The 21199-nt window shown below is 36.1% G+C and overlaps 1 protein-coding gene across 1 annotated transcript; it reads left to right on the forward strand.

The window, feature by feature from the left end:
- Positions 1 to 1005: 1005 nt before the first annotated feature.
- Positions 1006 to 19572, forward strand: LOC112564651 (erlin-2-like). The gene is given in 14 exon segments (XM_025239611.1): positions 1006 to 1031; positions 1208 to 1332; positions 4049 to 4071; positions 5127 to 5207; positions 6074 to 6120; positions 7918 to 7979; positions 8290 to 8415; positions 8731 to 8863; positions 10092 to 10167; positions 10169 to 10184; positions 11206 to 11295; positions 12951 to 13030; positions 13217 to 13354; positions 13749 to 19572. Coding segments are annotated over 13 exon segments (963 nt in total). The 5' UTR covers positions 1006 to 1031; positions 1208 to 1247; the 3' UTR covers positions 13755 to 19572.
- The last annotated feature ends 1627 nt before the right edge of the window (positions 19573 to 21199 follow it).

Genomic DNA, 21199 nt, shown 5'->3' on the forward strand with positions numbered 1-21199 from the left:
GATTCAGATTCTGCAAATAGGAAGACTGGGAGTGACTGCTTTTAAGACAACAATAAGGATAAGATGGTCACTACTAGTCACTACGTCTCACTCCATTATTGCTTGTAACAATCTATCAAAACTATATTTGTACAATAAAAAGCATCTCACACATTCTCCCTAAACAATATTTGGTGTTTTCAAAGATACACCCAGAAACATTTTCAAAGCAGAGGTATGAACCCTGTCAATTAGTTTTGCATCAGCACAAAGATTTTCGCGAAATTTCACTCCACTATCTTCCATTTCTTCAGCTTTTTTACAGATCGCACATAGAGAGCGTTCTGTCCTTCTCGTTTATTTCTTTCTACAACAGTTATCGGTGAAGGACAAGAGCAGCCTACATACATCGTGTGGTATCCACCTGCTCCAAAGTCATTGGGTCAACTCAGAGTTCTCTTCAGACTCTGTATAATAGGCGGACTCTTCTGAAAGTGTCTGCAATCCTTCGTGATGACAGGCATGCTCTGAAAAGAAATTGTCCAGCTCCCATCGGGCCGCCGATTTTGTGTGCCTGCATGCAGGACAATTTAACAGACTGCGGCTGTCTTTTGTATGTTTCAGCCGTGCGACTTTTGAATGTGGCTGTGCGAATGAATAAGACACGAATGTAGAAGCCAATTTTGTGCATACAACTGTGTACAAATTTTAATCGAGCTGCAACTGAACTGCTCTCTGGGATAAATAATTATCTTATCAATTGCATACAGTGATTTCGACTTTTGTTAATGCTCCAAATTCACCCTAAACAATTGAGATACTATGGACGTATGACAATAATTGTTCAAATAGTAAACCACAATTTAAATAAAACGCTTTTATTTTAGAGATGCGTGAGCTTTCGCCATCTTAGATGGTAATTTCTGATGTAAGGGGGTAAATTTATCGATAACTGAAAAACCTCACACCAATGCCTACGCCCTATACGCTCCGCGAATGATTTCCCTTTGACAGTCGTCTCCGCTGCGGAGAGCACTGAAGCCCACAACCAGGTGATCAAAGTTGAACATGCACTGAGATAAGCCTAAGACTTGAAAAGTAACAACATGACAGAAACGTGTTCATGATCATACAATACTCTATTCTGTCTTTTTGCTATTTATTTGCTGTGTATATAATATAGCAATGTAAGCAGGCGAACCAAAATATTTAAAATGTCCATTTTCAGGTATTCGGATAACTGGCGCGTATCGCATCAGGCACAAAAGATGGCACAAACAGCGGTAGCTCTGGCAGTCGTTGCTGTAGCTCTTGGTGCATTCATTAATTTTTCCATTCACAAGATTGAAGAAGGTGAGCAACGTTCAGTCCCAGTAGCTGTCCCTATTTTAATCGCAACAGATCGGAGCCGATGTTTAATTTTAGTATGGAGACTGACCTCAACACTTGACATTAAACTAGACCTTTTCGCCCATTTTTGTGTCTAAGTATTTCACTCACGTGAAGTAGTGAATCGAGTAGGATAGTCTGCAAAAGACAATAATTCGTGGATAATGGCGGTGACACAGACAGCACAGCATTGAACTGCTTTTGCTTGACTCTCTTTATCCCAAGCTGGGAGACTAGCTCTGTGAAACTATGTGTTCATTAGTGTGCTATGCTTTATATCATCAGATATAAATGGGTACAAGTGTATTATTTGAAGATATATGATGCCGTGCTAGCACCAAAATCAGGAAAAAAAAGCGAAACTAGATGCTTAAAGGTATCAAGTATGATCCTCGTAAAGAGAGGGGAATGAGATATGCAGTTGTTGAAAAACTGTCTTTAATGAACCAGATAGGTATAATTTTTTCTTATATCAGTTAAACTTAAAGGCAAAACTTCTAGCATATGGTGGCGAAACAATAGTGTTTCTGAGGGAAAGAAATAAAGAGCACATTAAATGCTGGTGACCCTAGAAGTCATTCTTCACTAAATGCTTTCAAATGGCCCAAAAAGTACTCTCACCTTCCTCTATCAGATTTCATCCATTCTCTTCTACAGAATTTGGGGAACAAATATGCTAAGTAAATGTGTATGTCTTGAAGAAAATAATAATGAGGAAAATACCTAAGTGGTTATGTCTGTAGGACAAAAAATATTCTGTCAATTGTGGAAACAGCAAAAGGAAAAACAACTTTCCCCAGCATATTTCCGCCATCTATCCATTGTTGAACCCTTTAAACGGGAACTGAAAATGCACCTCATCTGTAAACATTACTCCTAATGACCTTTCCCATAATGCTAGTCCTTTTTCACATTCTTCCTTTTGCAATATCATGTTACTCTCAGCTCTTGTTTTTGTTATTTAGTTCCTCTTCGTGTTTTCTGTATTTGATTTTATTCTTCGCTTAGTATGGTTGTTTATTCTTTTATAGCTCATGTTGTTTGTTTGTTTCCCTGTCTCTCATATGCTGTTCATTTTTCATTCTTGTTCTTAAGAGCATACTCCTTAGGAGTGTGAGTATGCGCTTTACAAATTTTAAATTTTTTATTCTTCTTCTGGAAGATGCTGTGAAGAATATCACTTTTAGATTTGGGATATTCTTAACTGTTTTTGTTATTTCTTAGAGCTTGGTGGGATAGAGCATTCACACAACTAACCCACTGCCAGCAACTAGCCTGCAATGCAGATTTGAGTGGCATAGTACCACTTTACCTGCCATACTATGACAGTCTATAAATGTTATGTTCCTGCCATATAAATGTGTGCTGACCTCAGACTCTTAAAGTAGCTTAAACAGCTAGAAATGTTAGTTTAGCAGACTCTGTAACACAGTGTTGGCGAAATAAAGCATTTTAGTATAAACTCATGAAACTACATTGAACATACTCCTGGGGTACACCAGTATGATTTATAGAACTACAACCTTAAAATTGCTTCATTTTATTATAGCTTTAAACGTGTTAAGTTTTTTTTCCAAATTAAAGTAACTTAGCATGTATCAACAGATACTATTACCAATATGATTCTGTTTGGATGTATTTGAAATTTTATGATAGTTGTTTCTTATCATTATGAAAGGATTAAAGAACATACTGAGGGGCTCATCTTTTAAAAACAACTAAATTGTATTTTAGCAACTAAATCTGCATATTGCAGTGTCTTACACAAAGCTGTTTATGAAATAGCAGCTTGCAAAGTATGCATTTTGCTTCTAAAATCAATGCAAGGGACAAAATCCCACTTAACTGCATGCCAGTTTAATATTTTGCCACCTGTGGCTGTTGTTTGCCACACGTATGATGAGATTTCATTGGGTAATGAACCAGTGAACCTGCAGACCTATTGAAAAGATTGAAAGTCTGAAGGGAGAAAATCTGCCTTGCACTGACAGTTGATTTCCAGCTGAGCTGCTTAAGCAGGGTGAGGAAGAAACTAGAAAGGCCAGACAGTTTGGCCCATAGAATGGACACAGTCACTAGTCATACCTTCCCCTCCCCCCAAAGAAAAGGAAACAGCAAACAGTTCCAGTACTATAGAACCATAAACATTTTCAACCAAGCAAAGACATACTGAAAGTAATACAGAACCTCAGCAGCACCACTGTGAAGCAGAAGCAGAAATGTTAGCAGAAGATCAGGTAGAAGCACAGTTAAGCAGATCTTTAAGTTTTGCATCCTGATAAAAAAAGCACCTTCAGTATCAGTGGGACCTCTATCAACTTCATAGACTTTAAGAAGGCTTTTGACAGAGTGTGGTAAAATCTCTGTGATCCCTGTCATTGTGCTTTTGCATTTGTTTTGGTCATTCAATGTGTTATTTTGTTGAAGACTTCCTAGCTTCTGACCTAGATAATGTTCAAAAGGAAGTTTTCAGATAGTTTATTATCTTACTGAATTATGTACTAATGATTAGGAAAATATTCTTAAGAGTCTTGCCCACTACTTTTTGCAGTGTGCAGTGAAGTTTCTTTTTTAAACTTTAAGACTACCATCATACTTGTTAAATATTTGTTGCCAAATCTCCATTTTCTGTCTGTGTTTTTTAGTTGTGCATAACCCATTCACATTGTACTTTTTGCAGGTCATGTTGGAGTTTATTACAGAGTAAGTATAAATTTCAAGACTGCCATACTCAATTCATTGCTTCAATATATTGTCAATGTAGTTTCAGTCTATTGTGGTGACCATTCTTAAATTTTGATAAGACTTTGACTATGCTGAGATCTGTCACTTTTGTGTAGCATTCTTTTACATGCAGTAGACAATAGGATAGCTGTGAATCAAGGAAAAAAATGTTGGATGAAAAGAAACCTGACCTGATTTATACTTTTGTCAACTTTCTGTCCATAATAACCAAACAAAGATTGACAAATATGGGAATGGGTTTATGCATAACTGGTAAGCTTTCTTACACCTTGTGTTAATTTGATTGGTTTGTGACTTTATTGTTATATCGGCGCATTCAGCATCAGCTGAAATTTATTGTGTTATCTCATTGGAAATGATCAGTGTATCATTTTAACTCATTTTGCTGTTATTTTTCTTTTTCTCTTTTTTTTTTTTTTTTTTTTTTTTTTTTTCTGGTATGACTTTTTCTTGCAAACAAAATAAATGATAGTCTGGTTGCTCTATCATATCTGTCATTCATACAGAATGGCACATAGCAGTGCCTGTGCTATTTGACGTTAATTCAAGGACCTTTCATCCATTCTTCCTAGTAACCATGGTATGAGCCCAGGTTTTGGAAAGCCGGAAGAACCATATGTGAATAATGTCCATAAAGCCAAGACTGAGCCCTGGAGGGATATCACTGTAGATTGAATATTAACACATTCTGAAAAAGTTTTCCAAAAACCATTGTTTATAAGATCAGGAAATATCAGTAATGTCATGTTAAACAGTAAAAGCTGAGTATCACTGGAGCTAATTCACTACAATGAAGCATGTTAATGTTGACAAGTTCATACAAACAGGAGTGTTATTCTCTTACTGATGTTACTTGCTGCTGCAAAAATATTCTGTTTTTGGAGCACAGCAAAACACTTTATTTAAATTTAGTTTTGATGTTTTTTTTTCATTTAAGGATACTTGGGTAAAATTTTTAAGTACTTATCCATTTTATTGCCAGTTCTATGTTTTACACAATATGTGATCAACAGGGAGGTGCACTGCTTTCATCAACCAGTGGGCCAGGATATCACTTCATGCTACCAGTTCTTACTTCTTTCCGGTCTGTGCAAGTAAGCATATGTAGAAAGACTGCCCTGCTTAATTTTTTTAAATAGAAAAAGTTTGCATTATTTTAAGGCAGGTGATTTAACACTACAAATAAAAATGTTTGCTTATGCACTTAATGCAATTTGACAATAAGTGTTAGTTTAAGACCAAATACATTATAGTGTTGCAGTTATAGCCTTAAAGTAGTGCATCATAAGATAATAGTCAAAGTGAAAATTTCCCTTTTTATTTGATTTGGTCTTCTTCCTACTTTATTCAAAATGAAAAATAGATATTCCCATAGATTGTTATGGAACTTCCGTATCTCTACTGTCATTAAAGTGTTTCCTTTCCATGATTATACAAAATAAAGTAAACCTCCGTTTGAAAACTCACTAGCAATGTACATTTTTGGTTGCTACCAATTACAGAGTTATCTCACTGCAGTATTTTTATGCTTTATTAATGCTTATTTAGTAAATCTGACATTGCATATAATTATTTTATCATGTTCATGATTTAGGATTGAAGTATTATCAATTTTTGTGATTGGAGTTGAGCTGTACTTAAGACATTTTTAACTTTTCTAAAAAAACTGAATTTAATTTTAGAGGTACCAACAAATTGTGAGATTTAATCATTTTGCTAGCAAAATATTTGTGTATGTAAATGGAAAAAATATAACTTTTATACACTTTGAGATTTTGAAGTAAAGATACCATTTAGAAAGATATCATAATAAGTAATAATGTAGACTTCTGTGAGTTGCTGTGGAAGCCATACACAACTATTAATATGAGCACAAATGGTAGAAGCTGGTATGTCCTCACTGTTTCTTTCTCCTCCTGTAAATTTTGCAACATTTCAATAAAGACTTTTCACTTTCCAGACAACACTGCAGACAGATGAAGTGAAAAATGTTCCTTGTGGAACAAGGTAAGAAAAGACTTGATTTATCCCAGAGGGCAATTAGATGCAGCTCTACATGGAAGCATAATTACAAAACAACAATACTACAACATATTCATATCCGCTTCACCAAACAGATTCTTACAATCATGGTTCAGTCTTACATAAGTATGATAAGTCTTACATTCATTCACACACAGTAGCAGAAGTCACACTTATTTTACATACTGCAATGTGAACAGAGTAGTGTCACAAAACACATTGTGTGTCAATGAATGAATAGGGGAAGAAACTGTTGGTACCTTTAGTAAATGTTCTGCTATGAATAGTCAACAAATCAGATATTTTGTTATATTTGAAAGTAGGTGATGAGTCAGTTGCTGAAGATCACTCTGGGCTGTCAGTAATTTTGGAGCAGGTGTATACAAGCTGCTCTTGACCTTCACTGGTAAACTGTTGTAAAACAATATAAATGATGACAGCACACTCTGTATATGGGATCTATAAAATTGCTGAAGAAATCTCTGGGAGACTTCATCTTCTGAAGAAGGAACAAGTGCTGTTGCGCCTTCTTCATGGAACCTGAGTGTTGATATCCCAATGAAGTTGTTGAAGATGGTTCAATTTCTACGTTTCCTTGATGACAGATATGGGACTTCGTAGAGAATTCCAATGGAAATCACAGAGAGTCTCTTTGGTCTTACTTCCAAATAAGAAATCGTCATCACACCGGACACTGTGCAGTGTCATCAGAGAATTTGATGAGACATTGAGCCTCATGATTACTGTGACAGTGGTGGTCTAGAATAAACAAAAGCAGGGATAAAACACTGCCTTGGGGTGAGCGGCTGCATTTTTCGATTGAGTCAGAAAACGTGCTGTTGACAAGTACTTGCTGCTGCCTGTTAACCAGAAAGTAAATGATCCATGACACTAGCTGATAGTCAAGGGAAAGCTTGCCAAAGAGTCTTCTTGATAGGAGATATGGTTGGATGGTGTTAAAAGCCGATGAGAAATCAACCGACAGCAGTTGTGTATGGGCATGTAGTTTCTTCAGATGTTTGTACAGAGTAGAGAGGATAAACAGCTTGGCATCATCAACACTTCTTTTGGTCTGGTATGCAAATTGCAGTGGGTTAAGACAATTTGTTAGAGGCATTTAGAGTCAGTGCTTTGATGATTGTCTCCAATACTTTTATGACCAACAATGTTAAGGCTACTGGTCTATATCAATTGAGATGAGATTAAATTTTCTGTGGAACTGGTATAGTGGTAGATAATTTCCAAATAGCAGGGATTGATAGTGAATGCAGAGAGTGTTGAAAGAAGTGTTGGACAGAGACATAATGTTCTGCCACTAATACCATCTGGACCTGGACCCTTGCTTATCTTTACTCGCTGAAACAATTGTTTAAAAATTTCAACTTTCTGGACTGGATTAAGAGAATTGAGCACTTCGTTAATCTTTATGGAGAAATCATGCTTCCATACTGAGTAAAGAAAGCATTAAAAGCATAAGGCAAGTTTGTACTGTCAACACCTGCTATGGTGATTTTAGCTTTGGAGCCCTTAAGCCAAATGTTGCCTGTATCAAACCGAGACTCAGCTGCTTCTAAACAGATTTTAATACTTGGTTATTGCTATTAAAACAAAGTTGCAACCATTGTAATGTTGGTTAATGAAAGCATCTGAAAATATAGCCTGAAATTTATTTTTATCAGTAAATAAAAAAATATAAGCATTGTTAAATGTCAAAAACTTATGAATAGAACTTGAATAGTAGTTGACGTCTCCTTCTCAGGTTTTAATAAAATTTTGTTTCAGTGGTGGTGTCATCATCTACTTTGAGAGGATTGAAGTTGTTAATAAGCTGGATGCTTCTGCAGGTACAGAGGTGCAAAAATGCTTCTGTGTGTGTGTTGTATAAATGGTTAATAAACACCCATGAGATAAATGTATGTTTTCTTAACTAATATTTGACTATGTGTGAAATACATGCATTACATGTATATGTTACATTTGTGTGTGTGCATATGCCTGTGGGGATGAAGTGTGTAGGTCACATTTTGTGTGTGTTCATGCATGCCTAGACACCCATCAATGCTGGCACATAATTTATGCTTTTATTTGCATTATAAAACATTGTTCAGCCCTTGCTAATAGATCTGAGAAATGTTTTGCGTGTTTGCTTTTCAGTGTATGACATTGTTAAAAACTACACTGCTGATTATGACAAGACACTCATCTACAACAAGATTCACCATGAACTTAATCAGTTTTGCAGCATCCACAACTTGCAAGAAGTTTACATTGATTTATTTGGTAATTGTTTTACTTTATTATATTTTGCTTGGATTGCTGAATAGGTTTATGCCTGTGCTTTGCACTGTGCTGTATATTTTGCAAATCCACTACATACACTGCAAATACAAGAGACTTAAGATTGCTTTGAAAAGAAAATTAAATTTATGACATCTTTGAAAAGAAGAGAGGGTGAGTGGCATGCACTTGTTTTCTCTGTATCAATAAAAAAAAAATTGGAGAGTAAGGGAGGGAATTTTGGAGAACTGTTTGAGAGATTTTATAAGCAGATATGTTTACATGGTGTCCTTGCAGTTGTTGTCACATCTTTTTCAGACCAAATCGATGAAAATCTGCGTCGGGCTTTACAACAGGATCTGTATGAGATGGCCCCTGGTTTGACAGTGCAGGCTGTTCGTGTTACTAAACCCAAGATCCCAGAGCAGATAAGAAAAAACTATGAGGCCATGTAAGTGGAATAATCTTATCTGCCTGCTCTCTTGCCCTCTTCTATTGTCAAGATAACATTTCCATGTTGCTTTTAGAATGGAAGTTATTTTCTTACCAGATTGATTAATGTACCCATTTTCAAGCCTTCTTGTCATCATGAGTATCACTGTACTAGGGAGTACACTGTAGAAGTTGTGTGTAGAATTGAAAATGTAGATGCTGACTCAGAGGAGGGTGAAAGAGACAGTCAACTGAGACTGCAAGTAAAAAACCACACTCCTATAGAAGCTTTCAGTGCCTCTTTTGTGTCTGCAGAAGAGAGAGAACCTGCTTTAGACCATTAAATGCTTTTACAGATTTCTTTGGAAAGGTGGCACAAGTAGGCAACAAGGTCAGTCAGCAAACATTTGCTTGACAAAGTAGCATGTTTAGAACAATAGATTGTAGCCAAGAAAACTGTTTTACAGAATGCATACCTAGACATTCAACAAAAATGCTGTATAAACTGTTGTTTGACTTCATAGGGATTCATGTCTCATTTTGCTGCTTCTTGGAAAGGTGTACCTTGTTATTCTATACCACACTGCCAACTGAGAGGGTCCTCAGCAATTAAAACCTCATAAAGTCTTCTTGTAGAAGTTGCCTTGAGAAGAAGCATTTAAAAGTTCTGATGAGAACAAAATGATGAAGGTGGCTCATTTGCTGATCATATTTTCAGCGATTCTATGGTGTTGTGGAAAAAGATGCCTCTGTGATCTACTCCCCATTTCTCCGCCATCCCCCCAACCCTTTCCAAATCCAATCTATGATTTTTATTTTAATACATGGTTACTGACAGGTATATATTCTGAATAGGCCTCAGATGGCTGATCATCAAGTGGAACATGCATAAAGAACATTTTGCAGCTGTACATCAGAACTGATACAAGAGGCTTGTAGAGCCTGAATTTGGTGCGGAAGCTGACACTTCTGCTGTCCCAATTTTGTTGAGCCTGGCCATTGCTGCTGTTGCATGCATCATCTGGATATGTACATCTGCCGTGCAGCTACCATTCTTGGAAATGGTCATGCCTAGGTACTTGAAGGGCTGCATCTTCTCCAGCTGTACCCCATATATGACAGTAACATCTATTATTTAGACAGAATGTTCCCATTCATAAGTGACATAAAACCTTAGGTTTTAAAATTGAAATATGTTATCATAGTCATGCCAGATTACCTGTAGTTTTTTAATTTTGCTTTTGTAGGGAGGCTGAAAAGACAAAATTGCTGATCTCCATACAGAAGCAGAAAGTGGTAGAGAAAGAGGCTGAAACAGAGAGGAAAAAAAGCCATTATAGGTACTGTTAATAGTTGTGGTTGTTTTGATGTTCGCTTATCATATACAGTAGAACCTCAATTATCAGGTTTAATGACTGGCGTTCATAATCCGAAAATAAAAAAAAAATCACGGATAATTCTACAAATTTGTAAATTCTAGAATAGGTGCTGTACAGTGAAATTCTTACCTTTCTTGTGTTCTTTATGAAGTTTTCTTGAAAAAATCAAACAGGAGATGCTGCTTAGTGTTTTTGCAGCACTTTAATTTTACTGGTTTGCGGAGTTTGCGAAATGTTAAGATGTCTCTAAAATTTGAATCCGCTTACTGCTCAAGAAAGTCAAACAATGTTTTGGCACAATTTAGTACTTATGCAAGCGAAACTTTTTTGGAAGGTTTATCTTCAGTCGCATCATCAGGGAACAATTTTCGCCATGACTTTCGAAAGGTTAAGTTTGGAATATCATCCCAACTCTTTGAACACGAGAAAACTTTTTCTTAATTGTCCATTTCTTGTAAAACTCATGGAGGTCTCCATCTTCTTCCAAGACTAAACTGAGTAAAGATTTCCTATGACAATGCTTCTGACGCCCTGGTCCATAGGTTGAATAAGCAATATAACCCTGACCATCGCTTGTTTTTGAGAAGATGGGAAGAAGTGTTGTCCAATAGTAACACAGCTGGTATTCTTTGAATCATTTTAGAGTAATTCTCAGAAACCCATCGACAAAGAAATCTACAGCTGTGGCACACGTAGTGTACATTCGTGTAGTCTAAATTCTTGGTGGCAAAATCTGGGCAGTCTTGTGATATCTAACAGGTTTTTTTTTAAGGTGATCCCTTATAATTACTGAATACATGGTTAATTGAATACAGAATAATCGAGGTTCTACTGTAGATAACTTGAGGTATAAAAGTATATAAATCTGTATCCATAATACACTTATAAAAACGTTTATCGTCCCTAAACGCACAAACAGTATACAGCATTACAAATATTTGTATCATTAAAAAGCATTTTTTCATTTATGTTTGTGATGCAGAAGCAGAGAAACAGGCACAGGTTGCCAGAATCCAGTGGGATCAAAAGATAATGGAGAAAGAGTCTGAACAGAAAATTGCTGAGATTGAAGGTGAGCATTCTATAGCAATAACACAGTCCATGGGGTGTAGATGCAAAGTTTTCAGTTTCATTAAGCCATTCCATTAAGGGTGTAGGAATCAAATCTAGTTTTCCAAAGCATACAATTTCCTATCAGATTTTTGCTTTATTGAACAAAGCTTAGTTGTATGGTTCTAGCTTTTGAGTTGTTTGGAGTAATTAGTATTGAGTAGTAGAGGTTTTTAAGTGATGTATGTAATCATCACAATAAAGAAGCACAACTGTAGAAAAATATATTGTAACTATTATGGGAACCAGAGTGGTTGACCAAATGATTGTACATAATGGGTAGAAACAGTACAGTTACTGCATATATACTTATATAAAATGCTTCATGTATTGATGTAAGTTCTTGTACATGTTTGTTTCATAAGATGTAAACAGATTTCTAAAATAGCCACTATGGTTGATAACCTGCTAGACAAGGAGCGAGATGTGGATCTGATCAGCTAGGGTGCAAAACAAAGTCCATACAGGTTGACTTGCAAATTATGCTAGGGCTGTTTTCCAGAAGGACTGCATGTAATTTAAAAATTTGTAAATAGCAAAATAGTCCTCTTACATGTGATAGTGATCATACATTGTCAGCTTTTGCATGATTTTAAATTTTTAGCCCCTGTCAGCTCAAGTTATTCCTTCATGCTGGCTGTCAATTTATTATTCTTATTTCAAATACTTCCAACTTTTTGCCTTTGTAACCTCATTTTAGTCATTCAATATTTGCATCTTTGCTTGTGATATTTTGACACTTAAATACAAGTACAGGATGCTAAAACATAACTTGTTTACAAAGATAAAGCATCATTAATCTGACAAAACTTATCCAGAGTTAGTTGTTGGCGTTTCATCTGGTAGATACTATACCAGTTACTATCCTGCAGTAGTGTGAGTCATTTTATGATTAAAACAGATAGAAGAGGACTGCATCATCACGATCATTCTTCCACAAAAGTTTGTCATAATATTTATACAGAAGTGTAAAGTGTATCATACTTTTGTAGATGTTTATTATGGTGGTGACAATGGATGTTTCCTTGAGATTTGGTATAGAAGTTTATACCATAGACAGGACCAACAAGTAGATTATGCATATGCATATGTGTACATAGTTTTATGTACACAGTAAAGAAATTTCTTTGTGTAAATACTGTTTGTCGATGTGTACATTGATGTAACCCTCACTGGTCTCAGGTTTGCTTTCTCTGGCTGCTTGGCAGGACATTTTTATAGACATATTGATTAGCTTTTTGTTAAGTGTAGTGAGCCCAGCTTTGGGCTATATAAAGCTTACCATTATCATGTTTTTCCAAGTCTTTCATAATTAAAAAAAAAGTAATGATAAATTACTACTTTTTATACCTTAGTACATAAGGCATCCAGAATTAGTTTTTACAGTTCGCTTTTTGTTTTTCTTGTTTAGGTCCATCCCATTGGCAGCATTTTTTTCATTTATAAATATGGTAGAGCTTTACCATTCAATTTAAAGTTTGGGGGTTTCTTTAGGTTTTGGTTTAAGGTCCTGATTTAATGATGGCCCTTTAGGGTTTTTTTTTTTTTTTAGCTTATTGACAGACATTGTTGTAGTTGAAATGAGATAAAAAATAAACCCATATTTTTTTTCTTCAGACATGACACACATAGCACGTGAAAAAGCAAAAGCAGATGCTGAGTTTTATCGCATCTCTAGAGACGCTGAAGCTAACAAGGTAGGAATGTTTGAGTAAATGTGTGCAATGTTTGAGTGGGTGGATAGGAGTAAAATGCTTGGGATTAATGCAAAGAATTTTAACGAGTATATTAACAGTCTAATTGTTTATTTGAGCAAAAAACTGAAAAGCAAAATTTTGCACAGTTTTGTATGATTTTGGTTATATTTTATCTTAATGTTCCAGGTAAAGCTAACTAAAGAGTACCTGGAATTAGCCAAATATCAAGCTGTTGCTGGAAACACAAAGATTTTTTTTGGAAGCAGCATACCGGATGTATTTGTTGACCCCACTGTCTTTACCTCGCCTGCCAAACCTTCAAAGGTCAGCATAGTATAATCTTTCTGTTGAATAGGCAGTTTGTGCTGTTCACTTTGTTACCTGCTAAAACCTGGTGCTTTGTAGACTTGCAAAGAGGGAGCATCTTTGTTTTTGCTAGTAATTTGACCCACTATCTGAAATAGAGCCTTGCTTGAGGAATAATATTCCAGCTTCTGAGTCGGATGCTTCATTACCTTTGATTTTAGGAGATATCTCCATGAACTGTCTTTCTCCATTGATATTCAGCCTCCATCACTTTAACAGTAAGCCATCATAGAGAGGGATGTTTAGTGACATATGGAACATGTCTGTTAAGTACTACTTATTATCTATACAGTATTTTGTAAAATAAATATTTTGAACCAGGCATAACTTTTAAAGGGAAATACTGTTGCAGAGTTAGAACCATTAATATTGATGGATAAAACAAGTTTTTCATCATCAAACATTCCGGGCCCCAGCTTCAACCAGTCAGAACTGCATTACCACAAGTATGTTAAAAGATCCAGCAATTTGGCAGCATGTAAATAGAGACAGCATGGCAAACTGTGGCTTGTCGCATCTCTAACAAAATATATGGATGGATTGAGTATAAAGGAAGGACTTAAAGAAAAGGGCTGAGCACTCAAGAATAAAAAAATTATTTGGGAAGTGGATATGCTGGCAGTAAGAGTGATATCTTACAATTTGTGCTTTGTGATCAAGGTTTGACACAACACTTCATGATGGGGTTAAAGTAGAAACGTTGAATGCATAGAGAGTTTAAAAGGCAGATCTTCGAAGAGGTTGGCATTGACAAGAACATCATATTTATTGAGACTTACAAGGACTTTACAGAGTCTGCCATAGACTTGGGCTTGTACTTCTTAAGTTTTTTTAAAGATTTCTTTCTGGAATTTTTTCCCTCATGGATAAATCAGCAGAATTTGTGATTAAAGGAGCATGCATGTTCTATGTAGTGTGTATAGACCACATAGTTATTAAAATTTGTACAGTTTCTTGCTCATCAGCACATTGAACTTGGGAAATGCGCTCTACAAAATAATTTACTTATATACTATCCACCATGTAGATTTTTGTTGTTGTTACATGTTAAAGCTGCAAATTCAAAAAGAAAATAAGGCTAGAAAAGGATAGTCTGGTAGTAGTACTGAGCTGTAGTCATTGCATCTATGTTGATGACATTCATCTAATCATGAACACAATGAACTGTTTGTTTTGAGACCATTATTATTCTGTGTGTTTATATTTTTTGTGAAGCGCTTTAAGTGAGCCTTTGATGATGGGTAAAGTGCTCTTTAAATTTATTATTGGTGAAGGAATTCTAAAGAGTGGATGAAATAACTAATAATTTAAGAACTTGACAGACTGTTTGCTTTGGAGTATATAGAGACCAGCAAAGTGTAAGCTAGGAGTATGTATATACACCCACTGTGATTGGAGTTAAACTCAAAGCTTTACAATGATTAATACAAGCTAAGACTGTAGCAAAAAAATGTGTTCGAGGGGAGGACAGAAAGTGTGCAAAATTTTCACGAAAATTGCAAGAACAGGATTTTTCTTGCTTGCTGACCTAGGAAATCATTTTATTAGCACTTCTTGGCATTTGATGAGTGAAATTTCAAATTTCTTAATTGATTTGAAGCAGAAAAAATAAAATAGTCATGGAGAAAATTCAAAACTTCATTGTTCTTTCTTCTTACTCTAACTAAAATTTAGCAAAGAGCTGTTTCTGATAAGATTTGGCAAGCTGTAGGGTCAAAATGGATTTGAAGTAACTTTCTTTTTAAGTCTAGCTTCATTTTAGTCAAACAGGAATCATTGGAAGCAGTTCATTCTTCACACTATTTTTTTCTGCTTTTGTGATATTTGCATTTTGTTGTATGCTTGTTATATCTAAGGAGTTAGTGATGAAGATGAAGAGTGTATAAGTTACTTTGCTGCAGGTAAGCTTGGCTTTAAATCTTGGTAATTCTTTCTGATAATTGGTTTACATTGAACAAAGCTGTGAAGATAGTATATGTTCTTTCTGATGTGGACACCTCTGTAACAAACATGGTACCTGTGTCCCTTAAACAGGAATAAACTTACTTTTTTCTCAAATGGCTTATTTATGTGCCAACCACATGTATATTAAAGACTTAAATTTTACTTAGAAACCATCTTACTTTTTTCTTACTTAATCTAGCACTACAATACGAACGTATATTTTTCATGACAATTTTACAACTATTGTCTTCTCAGACAGAATATGTCTACAAATAATTAATGCTGGGCAGTCTTCATTCAGCAGCAATGCAGCACTGTTCCAGATGCTTGCACTTTCGACAGCTCAAGTTTTCTTTAACTTGTTAGATGTTTGCTTATCCAGGTTATAGCATAAAGTGCAGGAAATTAGCTGTACAGCAAACTGATGTCATTCCCTATACCCAGCGTTTTTTTTTTTTTAACTGGTGAGCAGCATCATTTTTATAAATCAAGAAATTTTAAACCATTTTTCTTTTTGCACTTTAGAATTTGGGGTGTTGAGTAGTATTTCAGCACTACCTTATTACTTCAAGTGTCTGGCACAGTTTTAAACTGGTTCTAGACCTACCTGACTGACTACTCCCAGTTTGTGCTAGTTAACAGCACATCTTCACCTTCAGCTTTGAAGTGGTGTTCTCAGGTCTCTTTTATTTAATTTGTATATCCAACCACTTGGTCCCACCATCCCCCACTTAAGCCTGCATTATCACATGATAATCCATGGCTGCTACCATCTGGTTTTGTTTCTCAGCTTCAGCAGGTCTGCACCACCAGCAAACTGAAGATGAATGATGACAAATCTGGAGTCATTTCGATGTCCTCTGCGAAGAAGCTGAAATATGTGCTATCCTCTATTTCATTTGCTTTAGTAAAACTGTTTTCTTTTACAGACCACCAGGAATCTTGGAGTTTTCATTGATACATCATTATTTCATGAGTCGTATCAGTTGAGTAGTTTGCTAGTCCATTCTTCCTTGAGCTTTACATGATGAGTTACATTCAACCTTAACCAGTAAGTTTCCATCACCAAGAAGCTGATATATGCTTTTGTATTTTTTCTGGCTGGATTACTGAAACTCCCTGTTCATAAGTCTTCCTAACCACACACTAGATAAGTTTTAAAGGGCTTAACTATTATGCCACTCATACTATCTTTTGTAGGCAAAAAGCATACCATTCTACACCCCTCTTCTGTCAGCTCCACTGGATGTCAGTATACTTTTGCATTGATTACAAGATGGTCACACTGCGCTACTGTTGTCATTGTGAACTTGCCTTAGCACACCTTTCTGAGCTACTAATGCCTTACCACCTGAGTCAGTCCTTTTGGTCTACTTCACCTGCTCTCCATTCTGTGCTATGCCTCATTAGTGCTTCAGCACTGCCTTATCACTTTCAGTGTCTGGCACAGTCTTGAACTGGTTCTATTCCTACCTGGCTGACTAAACTCAGTTTATGGTAGTTGCATGTCTTCACCTGCTACTTTGAAGTGGGGGGTGTTCTCAGGTCTCTTTTATTCACTTTGTATATCCAACCACTTGGTTCCACCATCTGCCTCTTGAGCCTGCATTATCACACGTATCCTGATAATCCATGGCTGCTAGCTTCTGGCTTTGTTTCTCAGCTTCAGTAGGTCTGCACCACCAGCAAACTGAAGATGATGACAAAACTGGGGTCATTTCAATGTCCTTTGCAAAGAAGCTGAAATATGTGCTATCCTCTATTTTTTAAAAGTAAAAATAACTACAAAGTATAATCAAGTCATTTTCTTCATTCTTAATTTGTGTTTATCTTGGTGTCATTCAGTTATTAACACTTGTGTGTCTCTGTTATGTGCTGAACTGTCGAAGAATTGAACTTGCCTCCACTCGTGGAAATGTGCTTTTGCAAATTTATAATAATAGAATGAACTTATACAGTGCCATATCCCATTCCTATGAGTAGGCTTTAGAGAAAAAAGATGCAGACACGGATGCACACAACAAACATAGAATGTATATGAAATGAAACTTATGTTGCCAGAAGCTACTCCCACTGTGTACAGGTCAGTTGAAAACCCATAATCCATGCTGCAAATCTGCAAATGCCCCTATTAAACTATAATCATTATAAATGTGCCATATCATTTTGCATTTTTTTTTTTAATGTTTTCAAGAGAAAAAAAACGTGTTAACAGATGGTTTCTTTCCACTCGCCCTATGAAAACCCCTAAAAAGAGGCTGACTTGTGGATGAAAAGCATAAACTGATAGACAATACATAAATTCATTAGGTGTAATACAAAATGACTAGACAGCATTTTTCAGAAAAAATGTTTCTTGCTGCCACCATGGTTTTCACGTTGTGTGCCTTTAGCATGGCAGTGATTATTTGTTTCTCTGAATGAGTGAAATTGCATATATTAGAAATGCAGACTGTATGAAGTCTTGGACAATTCTTACCAGTTTGTACTATAAAGATGTTTATACTCACTGTGAGCTTGAATGCAACGTAACTAATGGATGCTTTTTTCGTGTTGATATCTATGCAAGTTTTACTGTTTAAGAATATGAGAGGAGTGTAATGTTTTAATTGAAGATTGGTGTGGCACATACTTCTGCTCATGTGGGCCTCACATCAGACAAGACAAATTTGTGCGAGCCTTTTCCTCTGGTCCATGTGTATGGAATGCCTTGTCCCCATTGCTTCACATAGTGACCACCTTGGCTTTCAAGGCTGGACTTGATCATGAATACTTTCAATAACTGATGGTCTTCTTTTCTTGCCCCCTCTTTTTATAGTTTACGAACTCTGCTCATGTCTTTCATGTGGTTTTTTTTTTCCCCATTGCATTGAATTCTCCCCCTATCAGGGAAATGTGCTACTTTTTGTGATTATTATTATTGCCAAATTATGCCCCCTTTTGACAATTCATTTGGGGCTGTCGTGTATGTCTGTTATTGCTAGATGGTCATGTGCTGCATAATAACATTTGATCTATAACAGCATATATTAGGGTAGTTTCATAAGATTATAATGGAGTATAACAAATTCTATTGCCTGGAGACGTATCCATCGTAACATTGCTCAAATGTGATGATAAGGTGATGCTGGTGTAAACAAACTGCACTACCAGTCCTGAAAAGTATGGTACATCCAATTATGTAAAGTATATAACACTTCATACTTATACAGAATCATGTAATGTTGCATTTCTCAGTACCAGTATCTAATGTAAGTGATGCATAATTATATTCCTCTGTATAAAATATATAATTTGAAATGAATCATTACTACAGTCACAGAAGAAAGCATGTAATTGTTGTTGGTTGGTTGGTTGGTTTGGCATCTGTTTTCGATACTTGTTTGCCTGTAATTTAAGTAAACTTCAAACTTTTAATAAATCGCTAATTTTTATAGCCATATTTGGCTTTGAATCAGACTTCTTACCTGTTTGGTTTTTCTATTACATTTTTATCCTTCTTCATGCATTTTGTTCTTGCATGATGAATTTTAGTAAATTGAATCATTTTATTGAATAGACCTTCGCCCCGTTTCTTGGGGAGCATACCATATTAAGGTAAACACCCATAAACTGTATAGAATAGTCACATTGTGATTTTTTTTGCAATTGTAGAAAATATAACAAGTTACGTGTGATAAATTTACAGAAAACACAAGTACTAAAGAACACACAGAGAAATGCGCTATTTTAAGGGACCTATCTCTCCAGTCTGATGCTTTGTAGACAAATGCGGCTGAGGGCTAGAAACATTAGTTTTAGTGTCAGCATTGTAACTTGTAATCTGAATAGAGAAGGTCTTTAATAATATTTTGTGGGGATGTAGCTTTCTCATGCATCAGCATACATAGGAAAGACAAATAGAAGGTGTATTTCAGCTTCTTTATCCTGACAGAAAGGGCACTTTATATTCTCATTTTCAGCATAATGAAAGCGGAGCTTATGACAGTACCAAGTTGAAACACCTAGCCTAAATATTACCAGGGCATCTCTCATACCAATGTGTTTAATATCTCCAAGAAAACTGCTCTGTATTATGGAAGATTTGTTTAAGTTATAGGGAAAAAACCTTGGGCTATAATTCACTTTGTTATGCCATTCTTGATAAAAATAATCCATCAAACATAATTTGAATTCTCTTAAAAAGTATTTGACATTGTCAACACCTTGATTTCCCCCGCCCCCAAAAAAAACCATAACAATATTCATACAGTGTTATCATTGTGTGATAAAAGTATGAGAGCGAACGCCAGAGTCCAAGGCAGCATCAAACTAAATGGAAAAGAGATTGAGGAAGACAGTTTCACCTATCTTGGGTCCAAAATGTCCGGGGATGCAGAGGTGGAGATTCGAGCCCGACTGGCGAAAGCCAGCCAGGCCTTTGCCTCACTCAGGAGCACATGGAAGGCAAAAAACATCAGTCAGATAATCAAGCTGAGAATCTTCAAGTCAAATGTGATCAGCACCCTCCTTTACGGATCAGAATCTTGGAAGATGACCAAAACCATCAGTAACAAGCTTGACATCTTCCACAACAGATGCCTCAGGCGCCTACTTAACATCTTTTGGCCAAATAACATCACCAACGAAGAACTCCACCGAAGAACTGAAACCGAGTCCATCACCACGCAGATTCAACAAAGGTGTTGGCGATGGATTGGACATGTGCTCCGCCAGCAGACAGCAGACCTCTCCAGAGTCGCCCTGCGATGGACTCCAGATGGCCGAAGAAAACGAGGCCGCCCAAAGGAAACTTGAAGAAGAACAGTGGAAAGGGAGATGAAAGGAAAAGGCTGGACATGGGGTCACTTGGAGTGTGTTTCAGCCGATCGACATCGGTGGCAGACTCTGGTTAAGGTCTTATGCGCAACCTGATGCATGAGGAGGAATAGATAGAATCATTGTGTGATAAACCCATGTAACCTAGTTCTTATAGTGCAAACTGAGTAACATTTCATAGGCCTTTTTTTTTTTTTTTGAAAGCGCTCACATGACATCTGTAGCATTTTGAACCAATAAGCAATACATCTCAGACATGAGGAGATCAGTCCACAGAGAGGCGGAGACAGCTGGCTTGACATGGTCCCAACTGGAAAGGGACGTCCAGAACCAGGTCCAATGGTGGGGTGTGGTTGCGGCCCTATGCTCCACTGGGGGCGAATAGGAACAAGAAGAAGAATACATCTAACATATGAATTAATGTAGAAGGCATAGCGTCCACATTCACTATAGACAAATTTTAGTGAAATGTTAGGTATCTTAAAGTATAAGGCTGAAAGCAGAGTTTTATTTTTAAACCATAGGGGTTCAGGTTTTCATTTTTGCGAGATAAGGTATTTGAGACACCTTTTAGTGAAGCTTGTTGTGGAAGAGAAAGGAAGAAATATAGATGTGTTTATAGAGCATTTTTTGGTGAACTTCTTCCGTAAGTATATATCACTTTTATTAAGATGACTTCACAATTATTTTGTGATAGTGGAAACTATTTTGCTTGTATTTTAATTATTAAAGTTGTCTGCTTATGTACATGATCTGCTGTTTATCTCTACAGATCTATGCCTGCTTATTCCTGTGTATTTTTTCATGCGTGCATAAACCCCTTATGCATAGTTTGTATGTTCATTTTTAAACATAAGCATGCATGAGTAATATTTCTGCTCTTGTGTCTTATTTCATTCTGTTATTTTATATTAATTCACTTTATATTGAATGTTTAGTTTCTCTCTTGTTTGTTGCTGCTCTCTAGTAAAAAAAATTTGATGACCTGTTGCCTGAAGTGTAGAAATTTGTACAAATCTAAATGTTTATTATGTAAAAGTA

The sequence above is a fragment of the Pomacea canaliculata genome, linkage group LG1, assembly GCF_003073045.1.
Source record: "Pomacea canaliculata isolate SZHN2017 linkage group LG1, ASM307304v1, whole genome shotgun sequence".
Taxonomy (NCBI): Eukaryota; Metazoa; Mollusca; class Gastropoda; order Architaenioglossa; family Ampullariidae; genus Pomacea; species Pomacea canaliculata.